The following is a 19409-nucleotide window of genomic DNA, read 5'->3' on the forward strand; positions in this document are numbered from 1 at the left end:
ATCCCTGTATTTTCGTGCCCCAGCACCCAATGCCCCAGTGTAGTCTTTCAGTCCATTGATCTCTCAGCCTTTCCAGAGGCTTGCAGGTGACAGGGGACGTGATGCACCCAGTCCATGTTGGCCTTCTTGACCCAGGTTATGAGGTTACTTGGGAAGTGACTCCCATTGTCTGATTCTGCTCTCTCTGGGGTACCATGATGCCAGAAATTGCCTTTCTGGGCCCAAGCTGGTGATTCAGGCAATGGTGTGGTTTATCAGGTATGTTTCCAGCCACCCGGTAGTTGCTTTCACCACAGTGAGTACGTGGTGCTCGCCCTGGTGGTTCGTGGTAACAGTCCAATGGAGTTGATTTGCCAGAGCTCACCGTATCAAAATCCTGGCCGCCTATTCCAGGCTTTGCCCTCATGGCTCACTAGATCACAGCACAGGTTTCACACTCATGGGAGACCTCCAGGTTGTCCCTCAGTGGTCAGGTCCATCCCTCGATCATGAGTCCACCTGTATGTGGCATCTCTCCCCATGTCCCGATATGTCCCGGATGTCCCGATATTTCATGGCCCATCAAGCTACAAACACCTCACCCTTATGTTCCCAGACCACATCTACCTGAGCCACTTCAGTTTTTGTAGCCCGGTGTACCTGCTCTTGATTCTGATGTTCTTCAGCAGTGTGTTTCTTGGGCATGAGTGCCTACATGCAGTACTTTCACATCCATGTTTTCCACTCAGGTAGCGATGTCTCGCCTCAGTGCAGCAGCCCAATTATGAACAAATCATAATGCTTTTTTTCTTCTGATAATTCATTATATGGTGGTGCCTCATGAGCACAGGTTACCTCCTCAGATGATACTCCAAAATCTCTGCCTTCCAGCCAGTCCATGATCTCTTCTAGGATTCCTGGGTGGTTGGCTTCCCCATTTGAGCCTGTTTTGTAATTAACATTACCCACTTACTCCATGCAGCGTATGTTCCATGGTGTGTAGAGGGGATTCTCACTTTGAACATCCTAGGAAAACTTGTGTTTCTTTCTTGGTAGTTAGTGGGGACGTAGCTGTTACCTTAATGAGCACATCCTTAGGGGTATGGCGATGTCCATCCTGCCATTTTATTGCCTTTACTTTATAACAAAACCAATTTTCAGAAGAATTTGCATTACCAGTGCATTGTTGTGGCAGCGATTGGCACCTGCTGGTCTTCGACCCTCAGCAGCCCCACAACAGAAGGGTTTTTTGAGAGGCCAGGCAGTGCAGACCGCTGCGTAATCTTCTCTGTCCTGAAGGCAGCTGTGCCAAAAGCCCACCAGTACCCTTTTGGACAGGTTCTACCCCTTGGTGGCCTGATGGCATTAGGGTACACAGCGCACCGGTGTCCACCAGAGCCTTGTGCTCCTATGGGTTTGATGTGCCAGGCCATCAGATCCACACAGTCCAGTAAGTCCAGTTGTCCCTTTCCTCCAGCTGGCTGGAGGCAGGGTACCACTCTTGAAAATATGAAGCAGAAGGCCCTTCATTAGGGTCAGGAGTATCAGCCCTTCTGTTCCCTCTGGAGGACTGCCCAGCATTGGCTAGAGCAGTAGTTTTTCTAGGAGACCCCCTTTTGGCTCTGTATTTCCTTGCAGTTCATCTACTGAGGACGTTCAAGATACCCAAAAGCTACTGCAAGTAGCCCAGGGGGAAAGGAGGAGGAGGTACCTCCTCCAACCTCCAGCAGCTGACTTCCAGGGGAGAAAAAACGGGAGCGTAGTTGTTAATGTTCTCCAAGAGACGGTTCCCGAAGTACAGAGATGAGAGCAATGCAGGGCCCAAATCCCAGATTAGGCTCAAAGCCAGTGCTTTACAGCACAGTGAGCTGAAAAAAAACAACAAACAACAAGCACAGCCTTTAACGATCTCTCAGATCTGAGAGAGAACATGGCACGGATCACATAAAACAGGATCACACAGAACAATATTAAGAGCAAAGCAGCCAACACTGCAACCAGCAACTGTTAAACAAATATGAGAATTGTAAGGTCCCTCTAAAACGCTCTGGTCGAATCTGTTGTTATCTCAACCCTTCAATCTCCACGTCGGGCACCCAAAGGGACTGTGGTGGTTTCACCCAGCTGGGCAGCTGAACCCCACCACAACCCTTCCTCACCCCCCTTACCCAGAAGAAAGCAGTTCCTCCCTGCTTCCCATCAGCGAGTGATGTTCAGCCACATCTTTGGAAGCACACCTTGACACGCAATGCAGCTGGTCAGGAGGATGGAGGTTTTCATAACGAGCCCCAGTTCTCTTTCCCCTTCCCCAGCTTTTATTGCTGGGTGTTCCATCACATGCATGGCCTATCCGTCCCTTTTCCTCAAGAGCTGGCAGATGTAAAGGAATCTAACTGATTCAGAGAAGATTTGCCAGTTGTCATGTTATTTTGTACTCATCATTGATTTGTGCGTTCCAGGACTTGTTTTTGTTTTATTTAGGTCTTTGGACACTGGTGTGGAAAGGGTAGAGCAGGCAAAGTGGTCAATAAGTTCTTCTTGTTTCACCTCAGGGACTGATGGTGCGCCATAACATACATGTAGTTGGGAAGTTAATGACATTTCTTGCTTGTTTCTTTTTTCTTTTTCCCGATAATTTCCTTGTTTCCAGTCATTGCTCTGGTGGTGTCATGATTGAAGTGGACACTGTCATCTCATCTCCACACGTGTGTTGTCTGTTACTGGCTGGAGCAGCGAGGAGTTTGGTTATCTCGTTGCTTTGGTCCAGGCTACAGTGAAGCCTTTCTGTTGAAAGAAATCTTTCTGCTCAGTTTTCTGCTTAAGCAGAATAATGCATGTCTAAGTTCCACATTGAGCTGAGAGTCAGATCTTCACTTCAGGGCTGTGCTACTTGGACAGATTTACAGAGAGATTTTTGGGAAACTTCAGTGATCCGTACCAGATGTCATTTCTGGCCCTCACAGTCCCCTTTTGTCAAGAAAGAAAGATGCTTTGTAGTAACTTTTACACAAAGTAACCAAAGCAAAATATTTTTATCTGTCGTGTAACACTGGTGTCAGCCTCCTTTACGAGTTTCCTTGTTCTGGAGTAGATTTCATGTAGGGCACGTGAACCTCAGGACCTCCAAAGTCTTTTGTTCACAGACGCTAATTGTCGGTTTGCCCATTGCCATTGTTCAGTTATCCTATTGTAAATAAATAGGCCCAGCCAGGCTAACGTTTATGTAACTGCTTTTAGGGAAAACTTAACGGAATTGTTTCCTCGGGCATCATAAAATGGACAGCAGCTAAAAATGTAACTTGTCAATAGTAAGGAATGAATTCTTCTCTCACAAAGAGGGAGTTTGTAAAATGCTTCAGTTTAGAAGCCTGGTATGAGAGGGAAAACTGGATTTTGCCCAGACGGTTGTTCAGCAAGCCCTGCTGTGCTGGGGTGAAGAAGGGAAGTGAATCTGTGGCCTCAAAGTACCCAGTGATAGAAAAACTTGAGATATGCATTTATATTTGTACATAATGTAAACTCAAATGTATGTTGAGGATGCTTGCAAAGAACTAAAATAATTTTCAATCTTAAATCTTGTAGCACTTTGGGCATGTGCTCGATGATGTTTTACTGGGATGACCAGCCTTACTTGTGTGGGATTGGGGTATTCCTCGTTGGGGTTTCCCAGGTGTTTTGCACATCTTTTACGCTGAAAATAAGGCATGTTTCAGAAATATGCTTCAGCATTGCCAAATCAAGGTAATTGGTACTCTTTTTTGCACTTCATCTCTAGAAGAGGAGGACCTACTTGTTACATGTAACAGCACAAAGGAAATTGCTTGACTGGAAACCTCTTGTGCCTGCTTTTATGTATGGAGATTCAATTCAAAGATCTACTCAAAAAGCAAAGTGGTATTTAGACTATATCAAATTATAAGTTAACTAACAGAGGCCCTTTATGCCAAATCAGCATTTATTTTGTTTAAGCCTAGACTTCAGACATGCTCGTGTTGCAAAAAAAAATTGTAGAGATTAAGGAACACCAGAAAACAACGTTCTGGAAATGTAGTTAGCAATTGGCAGGATTACCTGGTCTTGTTTTTTTCTACCAAGATTAGGAGGATTCAGGACATCTACCTGTGCTCCCTTGGATGTTTGTGAGCTACCAAAAGGATGATATCTAGTCAGCAAGTGCTGTGGGAGAACTCTTACCTACTGAACCCTACAAGGGTGTAGGAGGGTGCTAAGGATAAGGCCCTGGTTCAGATTCTAATCGGAACCATGTGTGAAACCGTTGTACATGCAGATAACACAACACATATGGATGTGGCTTTCTGAAAACCTCTAGGTATGCTGAGATGATTCAGCTTTCCTTCTGCTGTCCTATGTGACATCTTTACGGAAATTGTGCAGAAATAACTGGTTCCTGTGCTAAACTTCCTCCCAGCTCTGCAGTCCTGCTTTTCCAGACTTGTATAGCATCTTCTATCCATGCTATGTCATATTCTGAGATACAACATTTCAACTTCTGAGCATAGGCAAAGGCCAGAGAAGTTGGATGTAGGCAGAAGTCTTTTTGTAATACTCTCTGTGAATTTAATCTGTCATCTAATTTAAATACTGATTTCTGAAACATGGAACCTTGCAATGAGAAGCCAGTAACTTATGATTTAAGAGGTCATCTAAATGTAAATGCAGAAATTCAGCAGAGCTGCTGCACGAAACTGCTCTCCACATTTGCAGAACGACTGAGGATTGGGAAATGTTCCAGAACTTGCGTCTCACTGCATCTATCTGTGAATGATTGGATCTGTTTCTCTTCAACTCTTCACTCCAAAAAAAAAAGGTTGTATCCTAGTTAGTAAGATACTGTGTTAAGAGTATTTCTAAAATACTTGCTCATGTTGTGTTTGTGTAAAGGGAGATTGCTGATTTGGATAGACAGATTGGTTTTTAAATGTAAAAGCATCTAAAAAACATCTCATCTGCTTGAGACTTGATAATGAGGGAACCGAAGCCAAAAAAAAAAATTGAAGTGTAACCAGAAGTTTAGTGATGGATTTGAAATACAAATTTGAGTTTTTATCGTATTTTAAAATCTATGATCTAGATTACAAATTCATGACTAAACTGAAGTGGATTTTTTATTGTCTTCCACTTTCTTACCATCCTGGAGGGTGTGTCCTGTGTGGTGAAAGGCAACGTGCTGTCCATCAGCTGCTTTAGATGAGTTTGTGGAAAGAAATGGAGGAAACAAACCTACCATCACTAAACTGGTGTTTGATTTTAAAGAGCCTCAACCATCACAGAGAAGTTTTTAGGGGATCTGCAGGTTGAGCAGTGATTTCTTTCATCCTTTTTTGTCTTCTTACTTGATAGCTTCACCAACTGAGCACATGGAATAAAGATAAATAAGTCCTGGTTGTGCCAGAAAGAATCAAATATAGTGTCTTCTTCAGAAGTAATCCTTCACAGTGTCATGATTTTGATCCCCCTTTTTCAGGTGCTTAGTAATAGAAGAAAGGATAATTTGAAGATAATTGTTCTAGAAACTGAACATGGCAGGGTTTAGTTAAATCTCTGGGTTACTATAAAACAATTAGTCATTTGAAAAGCTAACAAAACAACCCCCAGTATAACTTGTCCATCTTCTTGTTCTGATCCTTTTGTTGTCCTCTTCCCCCTCAGTCTTTACCTTACTACACAACACAATTTATATTTTGCAAGGGTGTTGCAGGTGTTCAGAGCAAGAGACCGTTAGGAGAGGTGGCAAGTGAGGGATTTGCACTGATTTTAGTCAAGTATAAGTTTGGGTTTTAAGGTGATTTGATTCTATAAGATTTTTGCCCTCAGTCACAGTATGAGAAGAAGCCATTCCTCTGTCCCAAATGAGAGGAAACATAACACATTAAGGAGAGGAGCATCCCTTTGTTCTTTTGCCTGAAGACTGATCAGTAGTTTGTCTTTTGTCAAATTACATTCTTGATTTTTTCAGGAAGCAATAGCAGTTTTACTAAAGGTGTAATTGTGATGGTAGTTTTCCAAGGAAAAGAAGTTTGGAATCTTTGTCCTTTAATATAAATTCTTTGTCTTTTGTTTGCTTATAATGCACTTAGTCATTGGTGAAGTTAAGTGACAGAGCAACATTACAGAAAGAGTCTCTTCTGCTCTGTTCCTGCTCTCCAGACAAGCTCCCAGCTCTCCTGAACGTCTCAAAGGAATGGAGTTTGTCCTACAGCCACTTCCGTAGTTCACCGTCTTTCCTGATAGAGAGGCAAGAGAAGACAAAACATTTTTACTTCTATTTTTATTACACAAGTCCATGATAGAAATGGGCGTATTAGTGGATGAAACACAGCACAAGTAGATAGCAGCCCCAGAGAAACACGTGGTCTTGGTCAGCAAGCAATGTTGTCTTTGTCATATTGAAGAGACAGGATTGACTGTCTATGTTTGTATGTTTTTATTTTGATTCAAAGTACATTTTAACTGCATATGTTCCATTTCAGAACCTTGATTGTTTTGTTCTAGTTTCTTTGTAATGCTAGTCAATTTTTAATCTGGAGCACAGGCTGACCTTCAGCAGTCTGCATATTTGTAGCATAGCCGATTGTAGTGCAGGCTAGGAGAAATTCTTTGATACAGAATTACAAACTGATATTACTTTGATACAAACTGAATTGAAAATGAAGACAGAAGGGAAGATATCTGCAAGTTGTTCAGTTTGTGCTTTCCCGTTATGATATAGAAGAGAACATTTTTTGTCTTCATCTGTCTGAATTGTTTTCTTTTTTTTTCTTATCCAATATTAAATTCTCCACCAGTTTTCAGCAGTGTTCTTTGTCTAATCCCCTTTTGACAATTTACAATTAGATGAAGTTTTTCATTATTTCTGTAGCTTTCTAAGTTTGTGTAGTGAAATACTATTTTTTTGATGCTTCATGTAATTTGCAGTAAGTTTGAGGGGTTATAATTCTTTGCACGTGCATGCACGAGTACACAAAATAGATAATTATTATGTTAGTACCTTTACTCTTTACCACTGATCATTTTAAAGCAGATAATTTATCTCAGTCTGGCATCACCGAGTATGCCTTCAAAGTGGTTTCAAGAAAGGAGTACATTTGTCCTTTGCCAACTTAAAACTGATCACAGTGTTTTTGTAACACAGTCTGCAAGCAACTGTAAAGCTCTGTATGCAGTAAGTGCTCTTCTTAAATGCATTACTCTCTGAGTTGTTCAAAAATGATTTTAAGCTTTGAAATTACCCATCACACACAGTATGTTCGTCTCCTCATATTAGTCAGACCAGAATTAAGTGAAAACTGGATGAATTCTTTTGATGAGCTGTAGGCAAAGTTAATTAAATACAAATGTTTTCTGTGACCAAACCATCACTTTACACTTCTTTGGGCTGGTTGAATGCTGACAGCATCGTCAGAAAGTCCTGTCAATCTGCCTGTCACTCATCGCTTGAGTAAGTGCTGAGAGAAATGACAAACAAATCTTGGAAATGTTAAGGGAAGAGGCAAAGCATGTTAAATATTCCTTTCCTTTTTGGTCTCTCTCAGCCTATTGCGTTGCTGTCCCAGATGAATTTTTAAGGATGCTGGTACTATTCAAGGCATAATTTCTTGCAGAAAAACTCAGTTATGGTAATTAAATCTCTCCATTCCACACCCCACAGTCCCCCCAGACAACATAAACTTAGGTTCTGTCTAGCTGTCGTTCAGAGCAAGTCTTTCATTAGGTTACTAATCCAGAGAGTCAGGGATTTCTGTTGAAACCAACGTCTGCAATACTGAGGAGCACGGAGTCTGTCAAATGGTCTGTGTATACGGCACTGGGACTGGTCCGTGTGGTCTGAAGTCATCACCCAGGCTTCAGCCATCCTGTCTGGTTAACTTCTCTGCAGTCTGGTGTTTGAAAAAGAAAAAAAGAAAGAAAAAAGCCACCCAGACTGAAATTCTTGCCCAAAGTAGAAAAGAAAGAAGCTCCCAGGCTGTTTCCTCATAGAATCATATAATTATTAAGGTTGGAGGAGACCTTCAAGATCATCTGGTCCAACCATCACGCTGCTGTTTCCTCCTTCCTGTTCAGTGTGGCTGGTTTGAAGTCTGGGGCGAAGGTGGATGAGGAGGTAGCTATCTGAAAGGCTGCAGAGCTTAATAATAATTAATGAAGGAGAAGTAGGGGAAATTCTGCAACTAAATGTGTGTGTTTACTTCTGTCAAAACTACAGGAGAAGGTAGCAGAATGGGGCGTAACACAGGCCAAGCCAGACTTATTTTAGCAATTACAGTAAGTAAAGACTGATCTATGCTCCTCTGCAGCAGGGAAAGCCATACAGACTTTTTTTTGTTGGCATTTGTGGGTAGGGTATCTCATAGGAAATTAGAACACTATCAAGAAATTAAAAAAAATGGTATTGTTAGAGGCAAAAATTGAGGAGAATAAATTACTTTAAAATAGTATGACTTGCTTGAGCTTCTTTTCCTCATTTTACAGTTGTGCTCTAAACCAGGAGTCTTGCATTTTAATTTGCTTCCTTAAGTGTTTAAGTGTCATCACAGAAAGAGTTGATCTGGGTATCTCAGTTATTAAATCAAAATTCACCTAAACAGCAATTCCAGTTTTCTTCTGAAGTAAAAACACCTGGAAGTCCAATTACTTGTTCTCTACCAGTTTGTAACTTCAACGGTGATTTCCCATTCTTGAAAATAACAGTGAGTGCAGGTGTCTCATGAAAGAAGCTCCAGCTCTCATCATACGATAGCACACGTGCCATCAGGAGACTGGGTGGAAAATTTGTTTGGAAATGCTCTTTGTCCCATCTTAACAATAATTTCAAAAAAAGCAAACAAACAAATAAAAAAAAAACACTAAACAATAGCAAAAAACTGGAAACTAGAGTAGAACCTGCATGTGACTGCTTGCCAGTATCTATCATTTCCTGATTTTTTTTAAATAATTTTAATCCTTCAGCTTTCTGATGCTATGTGTTCAAGAAATAATGCTCAAAAATATTTTTGAAAGGAGATACTAAAGAGACCATTTATGTCACAAAGCTGCTTGTCTTGGAAGAACATGCCAGGAATTTCACCTCTCTGTTTACTGTAGAGATACGTATTAAAGGGATCAGAGTAATTCCCAGAATGAGGAACTCAAACTAAAACAGAATGATGTAGGAATGTAAGATGGAAGAGAATGAGCTCATGGTAATATTGTGTATAGGCTTTTGAATAGCCTCATATGAGAGGTCTTCAAAAAATTATGTATATAGAATTCTGGGCTGTATTTGCCATCTTTGAAAGCATGTGCATGTTATCAATAAAATAAAGCATAAATACAGAAAATGTTACATCGATTTGCAGATTTTATCAGGGGGCTGTCATTTTCAAGTTTTTATCATGATCCATTCCGGTAACAGAGTTCTTCAGATTTGTGAGGTGCTCGTAGATGTGTTGAAATGCAATATTCACCCCTGTACTGCCGTCCCTTTCAGATTCTGCTGCAGTAAGAAGTACTGCTAGAGCCTTTTCATTATTCCAGCCAGCTCCCTCTCAGATTGTAGTCGTAAATCTTTTCAGCCTAGTTGCACTTTCTGAAGAATACTGGGACTCATAAATTAAAAATGAGACATAGCATCCTGAATAACTTTCACATTTCTGAAAATTTAGCTCATTGAAAAATATTTGCATCCCATCTATTTTGTTTCAATGCCGAAGTCGGTTTGTGTGTGTTAGGATTAACGTTTTTCCGGATCTGTTCTCAGCGTATGTATTTCTTAATTTGTAGCCTTTAAGCTGAACTTTTCATGTCATGTTTCACTGCTAGAAGGAGCGTTTGATTTTTCACATCTGCTTGGAATCTTTTAGGTCTTTTGAGACTGCTGGACTTGAGGCAAGCTCAGCAGGAGGGGTTTTCTGATGGTCTTGCAGATTCCTTAGAGGGCCAAAAACCTTGAGACATGGGAACATGGCTCTTGCTGGAGGCACATGAACCAAGCCTGAATTCATCAGAAAAGCTGAATCACTAGATGAGTAACTGTCCCTAGCAATCAGATGACATAGCATCATGTGTGTTTACCAGGAGCAGCTTTAAAAGCAAAAGCTTTGAGGAAAGGAGTTGCTCAGTACAGTAAGCTTTAGTCTTTCTAACTGGACGTACCTCTGGGTCTGAATAGTAAAAAATCTCTGTGCTGTTAGAGTGTGTCAAAGATTGTTGTTTGAGCTTGGAAAATAATGTGCAGTTAATCATAGTAGCATTCTCTGGATTTAAAAATCTACATACAAGGTAACCTGACATTTCCATATTGTTGATTTCCAGCCTTTTAGCAGTATACCTTCTTTCTTCTTGCCACTTCCATTAATTAAAACAAATTTTTATTCCTTCTCTAGCATTAAATCCACTGAAAGCCTGAAGCTCTTGAGCTGGTACTAGAAAAGATGAATGATATAATTTGTTGTGCATACATATAGTACTGGAAAAAGATAAAAGCAAATAAAAATATGCCTAGGTAGCTGCAATGAGACATGTTCTGTGCTTCCGTACATCCAGTCTTCATGTATGAAAAGATAAGTGCATCCGTTATTTACGTCAAATAGAACAGATGAAGGCAAAAAGACAAACTGTAACTAGCTTCATCAAATGTGAAATAGTTCTAGCTTGTGAACAAATGTCTGTGTTGCTGAATTTCATTATGATGCTATAAAAATGTGTGCCTATCACAGGAGAGCGTAAAACTCCATTGTAGGATTTAAATCTATCCATTGAATGGGAAATAGTTGTGTAATAGTTTTCCAACAGCAAGAATAGCTTTAGAGGACCAGCTGGACACACACACTTCTACTGCTAGAACTGGAATAGAAAAAAACAACCAAACAAAAAACTTGTAAAAGGACGTGGGGAAGGATTCTTGTCGTGCTTTCCTTACTATGTCGAAATAGAGCTAAAAGGTGCAGAATTTTGTTTTCTTGACTGGTTATGTATGTAGTTATTCTTCAGACATAAAGATGGTATTTCAGTCTATTCTAGATTCTAACCTCAAACAGAATTTTTGTTTGTATAGCACTTAACTGATAATGTTCCATACAAAGGGAGGTTGGCTTTTCCATCAGTCGGTGCTCCGTTTGATGTGGTTGAAATTAGAGTTAGCCTTCCTGATGATCTCTCAGCAGTTATTCAAAAAGATAAAGGCAAACTACAGCTTATTTGCCAGTATTTCAAGCTAAAAAGAACAGAAGTGGAACTGGGAATTTTATGCTGTGAGAGAACAAGAATTGGGACTTAGTCTTTATTACACAAGAAATATAATTATTGTTTGCTAGAAAACACTATAACCCTTTTCTAGCATCATATTTCTCTTTCCTCTTTCCATTTACCACTGTATATGTTTGTACATTTAACTAGGATGTTTAAACAGAATACAAACTGTAGTTTGTTGTTTATTTTTTGTGTGATGTTTGGTAATCCGAGTGCATATCCAAAGGAGAAACATGGTGATAATTTTTTTCTTCTTTTTTTTTTTTTTTTTCTTTTTTTAAGGCTCCTGCTAAGAAAGATTTGACTCAGAGTACCATCAAAGAAGACAAAGTCCATCTGTTGAAGTATAACATAGGAGATCTAGTGTGGTCAAAAGTGTCTGGTTTCCCATGGTGGCCATGTATGGTTTCTGCTGATCCTGTTCTCCATGCCTACACTAAACTAAAAGGTATGTCAGCGATCCTACAAACATCCAGATTCCTTTCATGATTATATAAACATTATTTTGGAAAAGTTCTGTTCTTCATTCTTTCTATTCCATTGTATCAGTAACTGAACTGGTTTGTTGCTGTCAGGAAGAATGTTAAAATGATGCAAGCACTGTTCTTGAGCATATGATGGCTTGAGGTTTTTTCACTGTGTTATTTTGTAACTCTGAACATTCTCTGAAGGATATCAACATTGTGATCTGTGAAATTGGTTGAAGTTTTATTAAAAAATTATTTGCTGGTACATACTTCCCCTTGGTTTTATGGTGATGTTTGGAGAAGTGACACGGGCTAAAAATTTTATTGAAAGCTAATAGGAATTAAATGCTCCTGGTGATGATGCTTTACTAAAAGCAATTCCTAATTCAGCCAGCTTCATTTACTGTGATTCATAGAATCAATAGTTATCTACAGACATTAGCTGATTTTAATGCTGGCACTACTGAGTGTTTATGTAATTCTTAAGTAGAAATTGTACCAATTTCTTCATCTCATTTGCAGTTTCTTACTCTGTTCTGAAACTTTCAAAGTTTATCTGTGCTGCCTGTAGAATGATAAAGTAAGGTAGGTTGGAAAGGACCCCTAGAAGTCACAAGTTCTCCTAGCTAAACGAGGTTGCACAAGGCCTTGTCCCGTGAAATATTTAATGTCTTCAAGGATGGGGATTGCACAGCCTTTTGTATTAGCACTGTGTGAATCCAGGGAGAGTCTGGCTCAGTCTTCTTTGTATCCTTCTTCATTAAGCAGCTGAAGACAGCAGTTAAATCTCTCTAAAGCTCAGTGGGTTGTTTGCTCTGGTTTAGTTGGTTTTGGTTTAGGTTTTGGTTTCCTGAGACTTAAAAAGCTCCTTGAACATCTTAGTGTACATACCGTGCTCCAGCTCCCTAATCACCTTGTTAGCCCTCCGCTGGACTGCCTTTAATATGTCAGTGTCTTCGCTGTACTGGGGAACCCAAAACGAGATACGGTATTCCAGATGTGATCTCATAGGTGCTGAATAGAGAGGAATAAGCCTCTTTGGTTTATCTGACCTGCTGGCTATATTCTTGCCATTTGTATGTTCTACAAGTATGTGGCCTTCTTCACTACAAGGTTATGCAAGGTTAAGTTGGTTCATGTTCAATTTGATGTCCACAGGGACCCCACATCTTTTTTGCATAGCTGCTTTCTAGTCAGACAGCATCCATTGTGTACTGCGGTGTCAGCTTATCCTGTCTTGAGTGCAGGACTCTGTGTTTGCTTTTGTTGAACTTAATGAGGTTCCTGTCAGCCTGTTTCTCAAGCATGTTAAGTTTTTCCTCATGGCTGTAGGGTGCTGACTGGAATTATTCCCCAGGAGCACTCTGCTCTGGTCCAGGTCATTTGGTAGGATGTTAAACAGGATCTGCCCTAGTAAAGTGCGAGTAACAGACCACCGTTTGGACTTTATATCTCTGATTGCAACAGTTGTGAGGCCAGTGGCCCAGCCAGCTTTCTAGGCACCTTTTCAAATCATCCCACACTAATTTGATGGAACCAAATCTCTCCACCAATGTGGAGGGACTAGAAACATGTAGGACTAGAAATAATAGTGATCTTGACACTTTGAGGGTGTGGTCTGAAAAAAATGCAATCCAGTAAGAATAAATATTTTTTTTCAGTGGTAAAAAGTCATGCTAGGAAACGAGTGGAAAGCTGCATTTCTGAAGAAAAGAATCTGAAAGTCATAATAACGCCATGTAGTTTTCCCTGCAGGAAGACCAAAGTTACACTTACATATAAAGAACAGAGGATAAACAGAAGGAACTGGGGCTCTTTAAGCTGACAAGGAGGAGCTAAAGAAGAAGCACGTTAACTGGCCTTAAATAACACAAGTTACATGCAAAGAAGAAAAAACATAAATTCTTCTTACTCTGAGAACAAGACAGTTTTGTAACCATGAATATTTACGCTGCATACTAAGAACGACTTGGAAGTGAAAAAGATAGTGACACGTTGGAATGAGTTGCCTGGAGAGATTGTGTGATCTCATTCACAGTAGGTTTTTAAGAACAAATTGAAGGAGGATCTCTAGGATTATAGATAGACTCAATGTTGATAGTAAACTAAATGGTTTCTTGAAATCCCTTTCAAAATCCGTGAAATTGCTAAAATGGCTGTTACAGACTTCTCGGGCAAATATTTCGTGTAGCAGTCTTTCAGAGTTGATCAGGCAGTCCCTGTGGTTGTAGTCTTTGACTATTTAGTCTACTGTGACATAGAAGAGCTGGATTTTGAGAGAAATAGAGCTGTTTTATTTCCTAACTAAATTATTCTGCTCCTTGAAAGGAGCAAGATTAATGCTTCATTATCAAGCATGGTGGCTTTTTAAAGGAAACTATAAAAACAAATTTAGCAAACAAACAATGTCATACCTGCGAGTGGAACCTGTGGAGTGCTAACAGAAAGAGGAGCCCACATACTTTAAAATAAATTCCATCTCTTTTAAATAATATATATATATATATGAGGAGCATTTCAGATATTTACTCTGGAGTTGATTTGGGGCTTGCTCTGACCTTCAGGAAGTACATAGGTATAAACTTCCACCAAGAACCTCCACCTTTGACTCATGTTCAGCTTGCTGTCAACCAGAACCACCAGTTCCCTTTCAGCCTCTCAGACCCCACTCTGTACGTACAGCCAGGGCTGCCCCATCCCAGGTGCAGAATCTGGCTCTTGTTAAACTTCATGCGGTTGGTGATTGCCCAGCCCTCTAATTTGTCCAGATCTCTCTGCAAGGTCTCTCTGCCCTTGAGGGAATCAATAGCTCTTCCTAGTTTAGTGTCATCCACAAACCTAATGTACCTTCGAGTCCTGCACCTGAGTCATTTTTGAAAATATTAAAGAGAACTGTCAGTAAAATTGAGTCCTGAAACCCACTAGTGACTGGCTGACAGCCTGATGTAACCCCATTTACTATAATTCCTTGAGCCTGACCCATCAGCCAATTGTTCACCCATTTCATTAGGATTTTGTCTAGTTGTATGCTGGACATTTTGTCTAGAAGGATACTGTGAGAAACAGTATCAAAATCTTTTCTGAAATCCAAAAAGATTACATCAGCTAGCTTCTCTTGGTCACTAAGGTGGGTGTGCTTGTCATAAGAGGAAATTAAGTTCTTTAAACAGGACATTACCGTCATGAACTCATGCTGGCTATGACCGATGACTGCGTTGTCTTTCAGGTATTTTTCAATAACTCCCAGAATAATCTTCTTCATAATATCACCAGGCACTGAAGTGAGACTGACAGCCCTGTAATTACCAGGGTCTTCTTTCTTGCCCTTCTTGAAAATAGGAACTATGTTTGCCAGCTTCCAGTCAACTGGGACCTCTCCAGATTTCCAAGACCATTGAAATGTAATTGAGAGAGGTCTCACGATGAGATCAGCCAGCTCTTCCAGTACCCTGGAATGTATCCTGTCAGACCCAAATGGTTACCTGCATCCAGCTGGAGCAGCAAATCCTGCACAGGTTTGGGGTTGGCTGCAAGTTCATCATTCTCGCAGTCACAGTCCTCCCATCTCAGGGCTCTGGGACCCCCAAAGCCTATCATTAGTGTTGAAAATGGAGGCAAAGAAGGTATTAAATGTTTCTGCTTTGTATACATCCCTATCCTATGTGTGAGGTGACCATCCTCACTGAGTAATGGACCAATGTTATCTCTGGTCCTCCGTTTGCTGTTAATATATTTTTAAAAGCCCTTTTTATTGTCCTTCACAGCACTGGCCAGCTTCAGCTCTAACTGAGCTTTGGCCGCTCAGATTTTTTCCCTACAGTTGCAAACAGCACCTCTGTAGGCCTCCCATGTCACCCGACCTTGTTTCCAGTGGCCATACACTTTTTTCCACCTAAGCTCTAGAAGATCCCTGTTTAGCCAAGCCAACCTCCTGCTCCACCTGCTTGGATTCAGAGATTTTGGAATCTCCTGCTCCTGTGCTTTTAAGAGGTGGTACTTAAAAACTGACCGGCACTGACAGACCCAACTGTTTACAAAAGCAGTTTCCCAGGGGACCTTACTAACCAGTTCCCTGAACAGCCTGAAGTCTGCTCTCCTAATATCCAGGGTTGAGGTTTTGGTGGCAGTTTTCCTCCTATCACCAAAGATTTTAAATTTGACTACTTCATGGTTACTGTGGCCAAGATAGGCACCAGTCACCACTTCATGCATGAGACCTTCTCTCAGTGATAGCTTATCACTGGCTTGCCTGGTTTTACCCCTTTTCCCCTTCAAATCTACCTTAAAATTTTATCAGTCAGCTCTGCTAACTCCTGCACAAAAATCCTTTTCCTGCTCTGAGAAAGTCAGATCCCATCCAGCACCTGCAGGTCTGGTATTGTGTGGACCCCCCCATGATTGAGAAACCCAAAATTCTGCTGGTGACACCAGCCTTGGAGCCACGTGTTGATCAGCTGGGTCTGCCTCTTCCTTTCACCATTGTTCCCTGCTACTGGAAGGATAGAGGAAAACACTGCTTGTGCGCCTGATCCTTTAACAAATTGCCCCAAGTCCCTGAAATCCCATTTGATTGCTATTAGACTTCTCTTTGCTACCTCATCACTGCCAGCATGAGAAAACAATAATCAAAGGGCTGTACCAGGCCAGTCACTTTTCCAACAACGTCTCGTACTCAGGGAGGCAGCAGGCATCCCTGTGGGTTGGGTCCGGTTGGCATATCAGTTTTGGGCACCACGGTACAGAAAGGACATAAAACTATTATGTTGCATCCAGAGGAGCCCTACAAAGATGGTGAGGGCTCTGGAGGGGAAGACCCATAAGGAGCGGCTGAGGTCCCTTGTTGTGTTCAGCCCCAAGCAGAGCAGGCTGAGGGGAGGCCTCATGGCGGCCTGCAGCTCCCTCACAGGGGAGGGGAGGGGCAGGCGCTGAGCTCTGCTCTCTGGGGACCGCGACAGGACCCGAAGGAACGGCATGGAGCTGGGACAGGGGAGGGTCAGGCTGGGGGTTAGGGAAAGGTTCTGCACCCAAGGGGTGGTCGGGCACTGGGACAGGCTCCCCAGGGCAGTGGTCATGGCACCGAGCTGCCGGGGTTCAAGAAGCATTTGGACAATGCTGTCAGACATAAGGGTCTGATTGTTGGGTAGCCCTGTGTGGAGCCAGGAGTTGGACTCCATGATCCTTGTGGGTCCTTTCCAGCTCAGGATATTCTATGATTCCCCCTGCACACCCAACCATGCAAACTGCCACACCATGCCCTGTTAGCCCACCCTGGTCACAGCACTCCCTGAACCTTCTTTGTAGGAAACCCCCCTGTTCACCACAATCCCTTGCTCTGCTGCAGAACAGGCATGCATCTGAGGTGGTCACCTCAGCGAGTGACTGACAACAGTGGTGGGTCCTGCAGAAAGCTCTGTCAGAACTTCAGCAGCTTGTGGTTTGTGGGCTTCTGTGAGCCCAAAATGGTGGCTTGGTATTTAGCAATCCACAGTGATGTCCTTTATTTCATCCAGGAGTGCTGTTACTCATTCAGACCACAGAAGATACCTGCAGATTCAAAAATAGGTTCAATTATTCTAATGGTAGACACTATTATTACTAATTAATTAGGCAGTTACAGCCATCCAGTGTTATATTGCAAAAGGAAGAGAGCATGTGAGTCTTCTTGGAATTGGCCTGTTGGATGATCAAAGGCAGATTTTAACAGGTGGTCATAAATGTAGCATGTGCTGTCTCTGTCAGCAGCTAGGACATCCTGGTTAAATACAAAATGTATCCTTTATTTCATCCGAGGTTAGTTCATTGGAGCTCAGTATTCCCTAGTTAAGTGGAATTTTCTTGATGGGGCAAAATAATTACTGTTAGAGAATTATTCCTTGCTGTGCCTTATTGGAGCATGTATTAGGCCACTGGATTGTGTCTTGGACACCTACAGTCCTGAGACTTTTACCTGTGCCATTCCTCTTGAGTCTCATACCTGATTTCAAATGAGTCATTATCATTCTTGTAGCTCTCGTATATGTAGTATATATGGCTGTAATGGTTAGTTAAACGTAGGCTCATACCATTCATTAGGTTGATTTCATATTACTGTTCCAGATGCCACATCTTGAGGCAAGATCAAACCTCTTGAAACATAATTATTGGCTGAGTAATTACAAAAAGAGAGTTCTTTCTATGTCTAGCAAACCAACTAATAATAGTGTATGAGGCAGTCAGCTAGAAGTATTTGCTGACTAAATCAGAAGGTATGCTGTGAGTGAATAACCTAGCAAAATCTAGACCTAGTTCGAAAACATCTGTTGCAGATGACCACAACTGTTATTTGTTCTTACCACACAGAAATACTTCCCTGATTTCCTCTTCCTCACAGACTACATCTTAGACATACGGTGATACCTTGAAGAACTGTATACAGAATACTGTAGGGTGGATAGCTGATCCTTTCTAGCAGTATTGGCAACCACAAAAGTGTAGCTCATCACAGTAAAACTTTTTTTTTTTTAATTTGAACACTTAGCAGACAACAAATCTGCAAGATTTTATGAAGGAGATGCTCAAGGACCTCTCAATTCTGATTCTCTTACCTATGCCATCTGCCATTTAGAAATTGGTTAACTCTGAAATCCTCCTGAATTTTGAAGGTGTTTTCTTCCCCTTTCCCTGCAGAATAGCTGAGATCTTTAGCAGGGGAAGATCGTATGCCTATTACACTGAGCCAGTATTCCCCTTTACGATCTTAGAAAGATATCTCATCTAGATTTCAGAACTGTTCTTTCATCTTCCCACTCTCCCTTCCACCACACAAATCCTTTTCCATTCTTGCCTTGATTCCTTAAAAGCTTGGTTAAGATGAAGTGTGATTGCAATTGTTAAAATTAGCTGAAGTGTGTGTTTGTGGAGATCTTTAAAAGACATTTAGATGTAGAGCTTAGTGATATGGTTTAGTGGAGGACTTGTTAGTCTTAGGTCAGAGGTTGGACTTGATGATCTTGAGGTCTTTTCTTCCAACCTAGAAATTCTGTGATTCTGTATTTAAGAATATTAAAGAGATATGATGTAGGTAGATTGCAGATGAGGCTTAGTGCACAGGCTGTCCAAGCTTTGAAAATCTGAATTTTGTATTGATTTTCACATGTAGCATTTTCAGAAAGATCCAGGCTTACATATAAGTTAATATACATAGAAAGGACTGAGAGATGATTGTAACCTTACGTTAATTTAGAAAAGCTTATTTTTGTTTGTATTAAACAGGTTGGGTTTTACATCAAACTTAATAGCTTAACTCAGAGACTTTCAACCCAGTAAGTGGGTTTTTGAAAGGTAAACCAGTTGTACTGTGTTTTGGTCATTGTGGTAACTATAGCAGCTTATAAGAAGTACAGAGAACAACATGAGTTGGATCTTAAATACTTTATTAAATTATTTTTCAGGACAGAAAAAGAGCTTTCGTCAATATCATGTTCAGTTTTTTGGAGATGCCCCAGAGCGAGCCTGGATATTTGAGAAGAGCCTTGTGCCATTCAAAGAAAAAGACCAGTTTGAACAATTATGCCAGGAAAGTGCAAAACAAGCCCTCACTAAAGCAGAGAAAATAAAGGTAAGAAGCTTCCAAATAAGGCAAGATGTGCATTTCTTTAAAATTTTCTGTTATGAGCATGTATAGGTGTAAATAGATATTCTAGGGAGCTTTTAAGATGGTTTGTTTTACAGAGTCTC

At 41.0% G+C, this 19409-nt stretch overlaps 1 protein-coding gene across 7 annotated transcripts in view; it reads left to right on the forward strand.

The window, feature by feature from the left end:
• Positions 1 to 19409, forward strand: part of NSD2 (nuclear receptor binding SET domain protein 2) — a 105497-nt gene that overhangs the window by 47047 nt on the left and 39041 nt on the right. For all 7 annotated transcript variants that reach the window (XM_068679687.1, XM_068679685.1, XM_068679686.1 and 4 more), the window contains 2 exons: positions 11509 to 11674; positions 19124 to 19290. In XM_068679687.1, the coding sequence (XP_068535788.1) occupies positions 11509 to 11674; positions 19124 to 19290 (333 nt within the window). The remainder of the gene's footprint in view (positions 1 to 11508; positions 11675 to 19123; positions 19291 to 19409) is intronic.

Source organism: Anas acuta, chromosome 4 (assembly GCF_963932015.1).
Source record: "Anas acuta chromosome 4, bAnaAcu1.1, whole genome shotgun sequence".
Taxonomy (NCBI): Eukaryota; Metazoa; Chordata; class Aves; order Anseriformes; family Anatidae; genus Anas; species Anas acuta.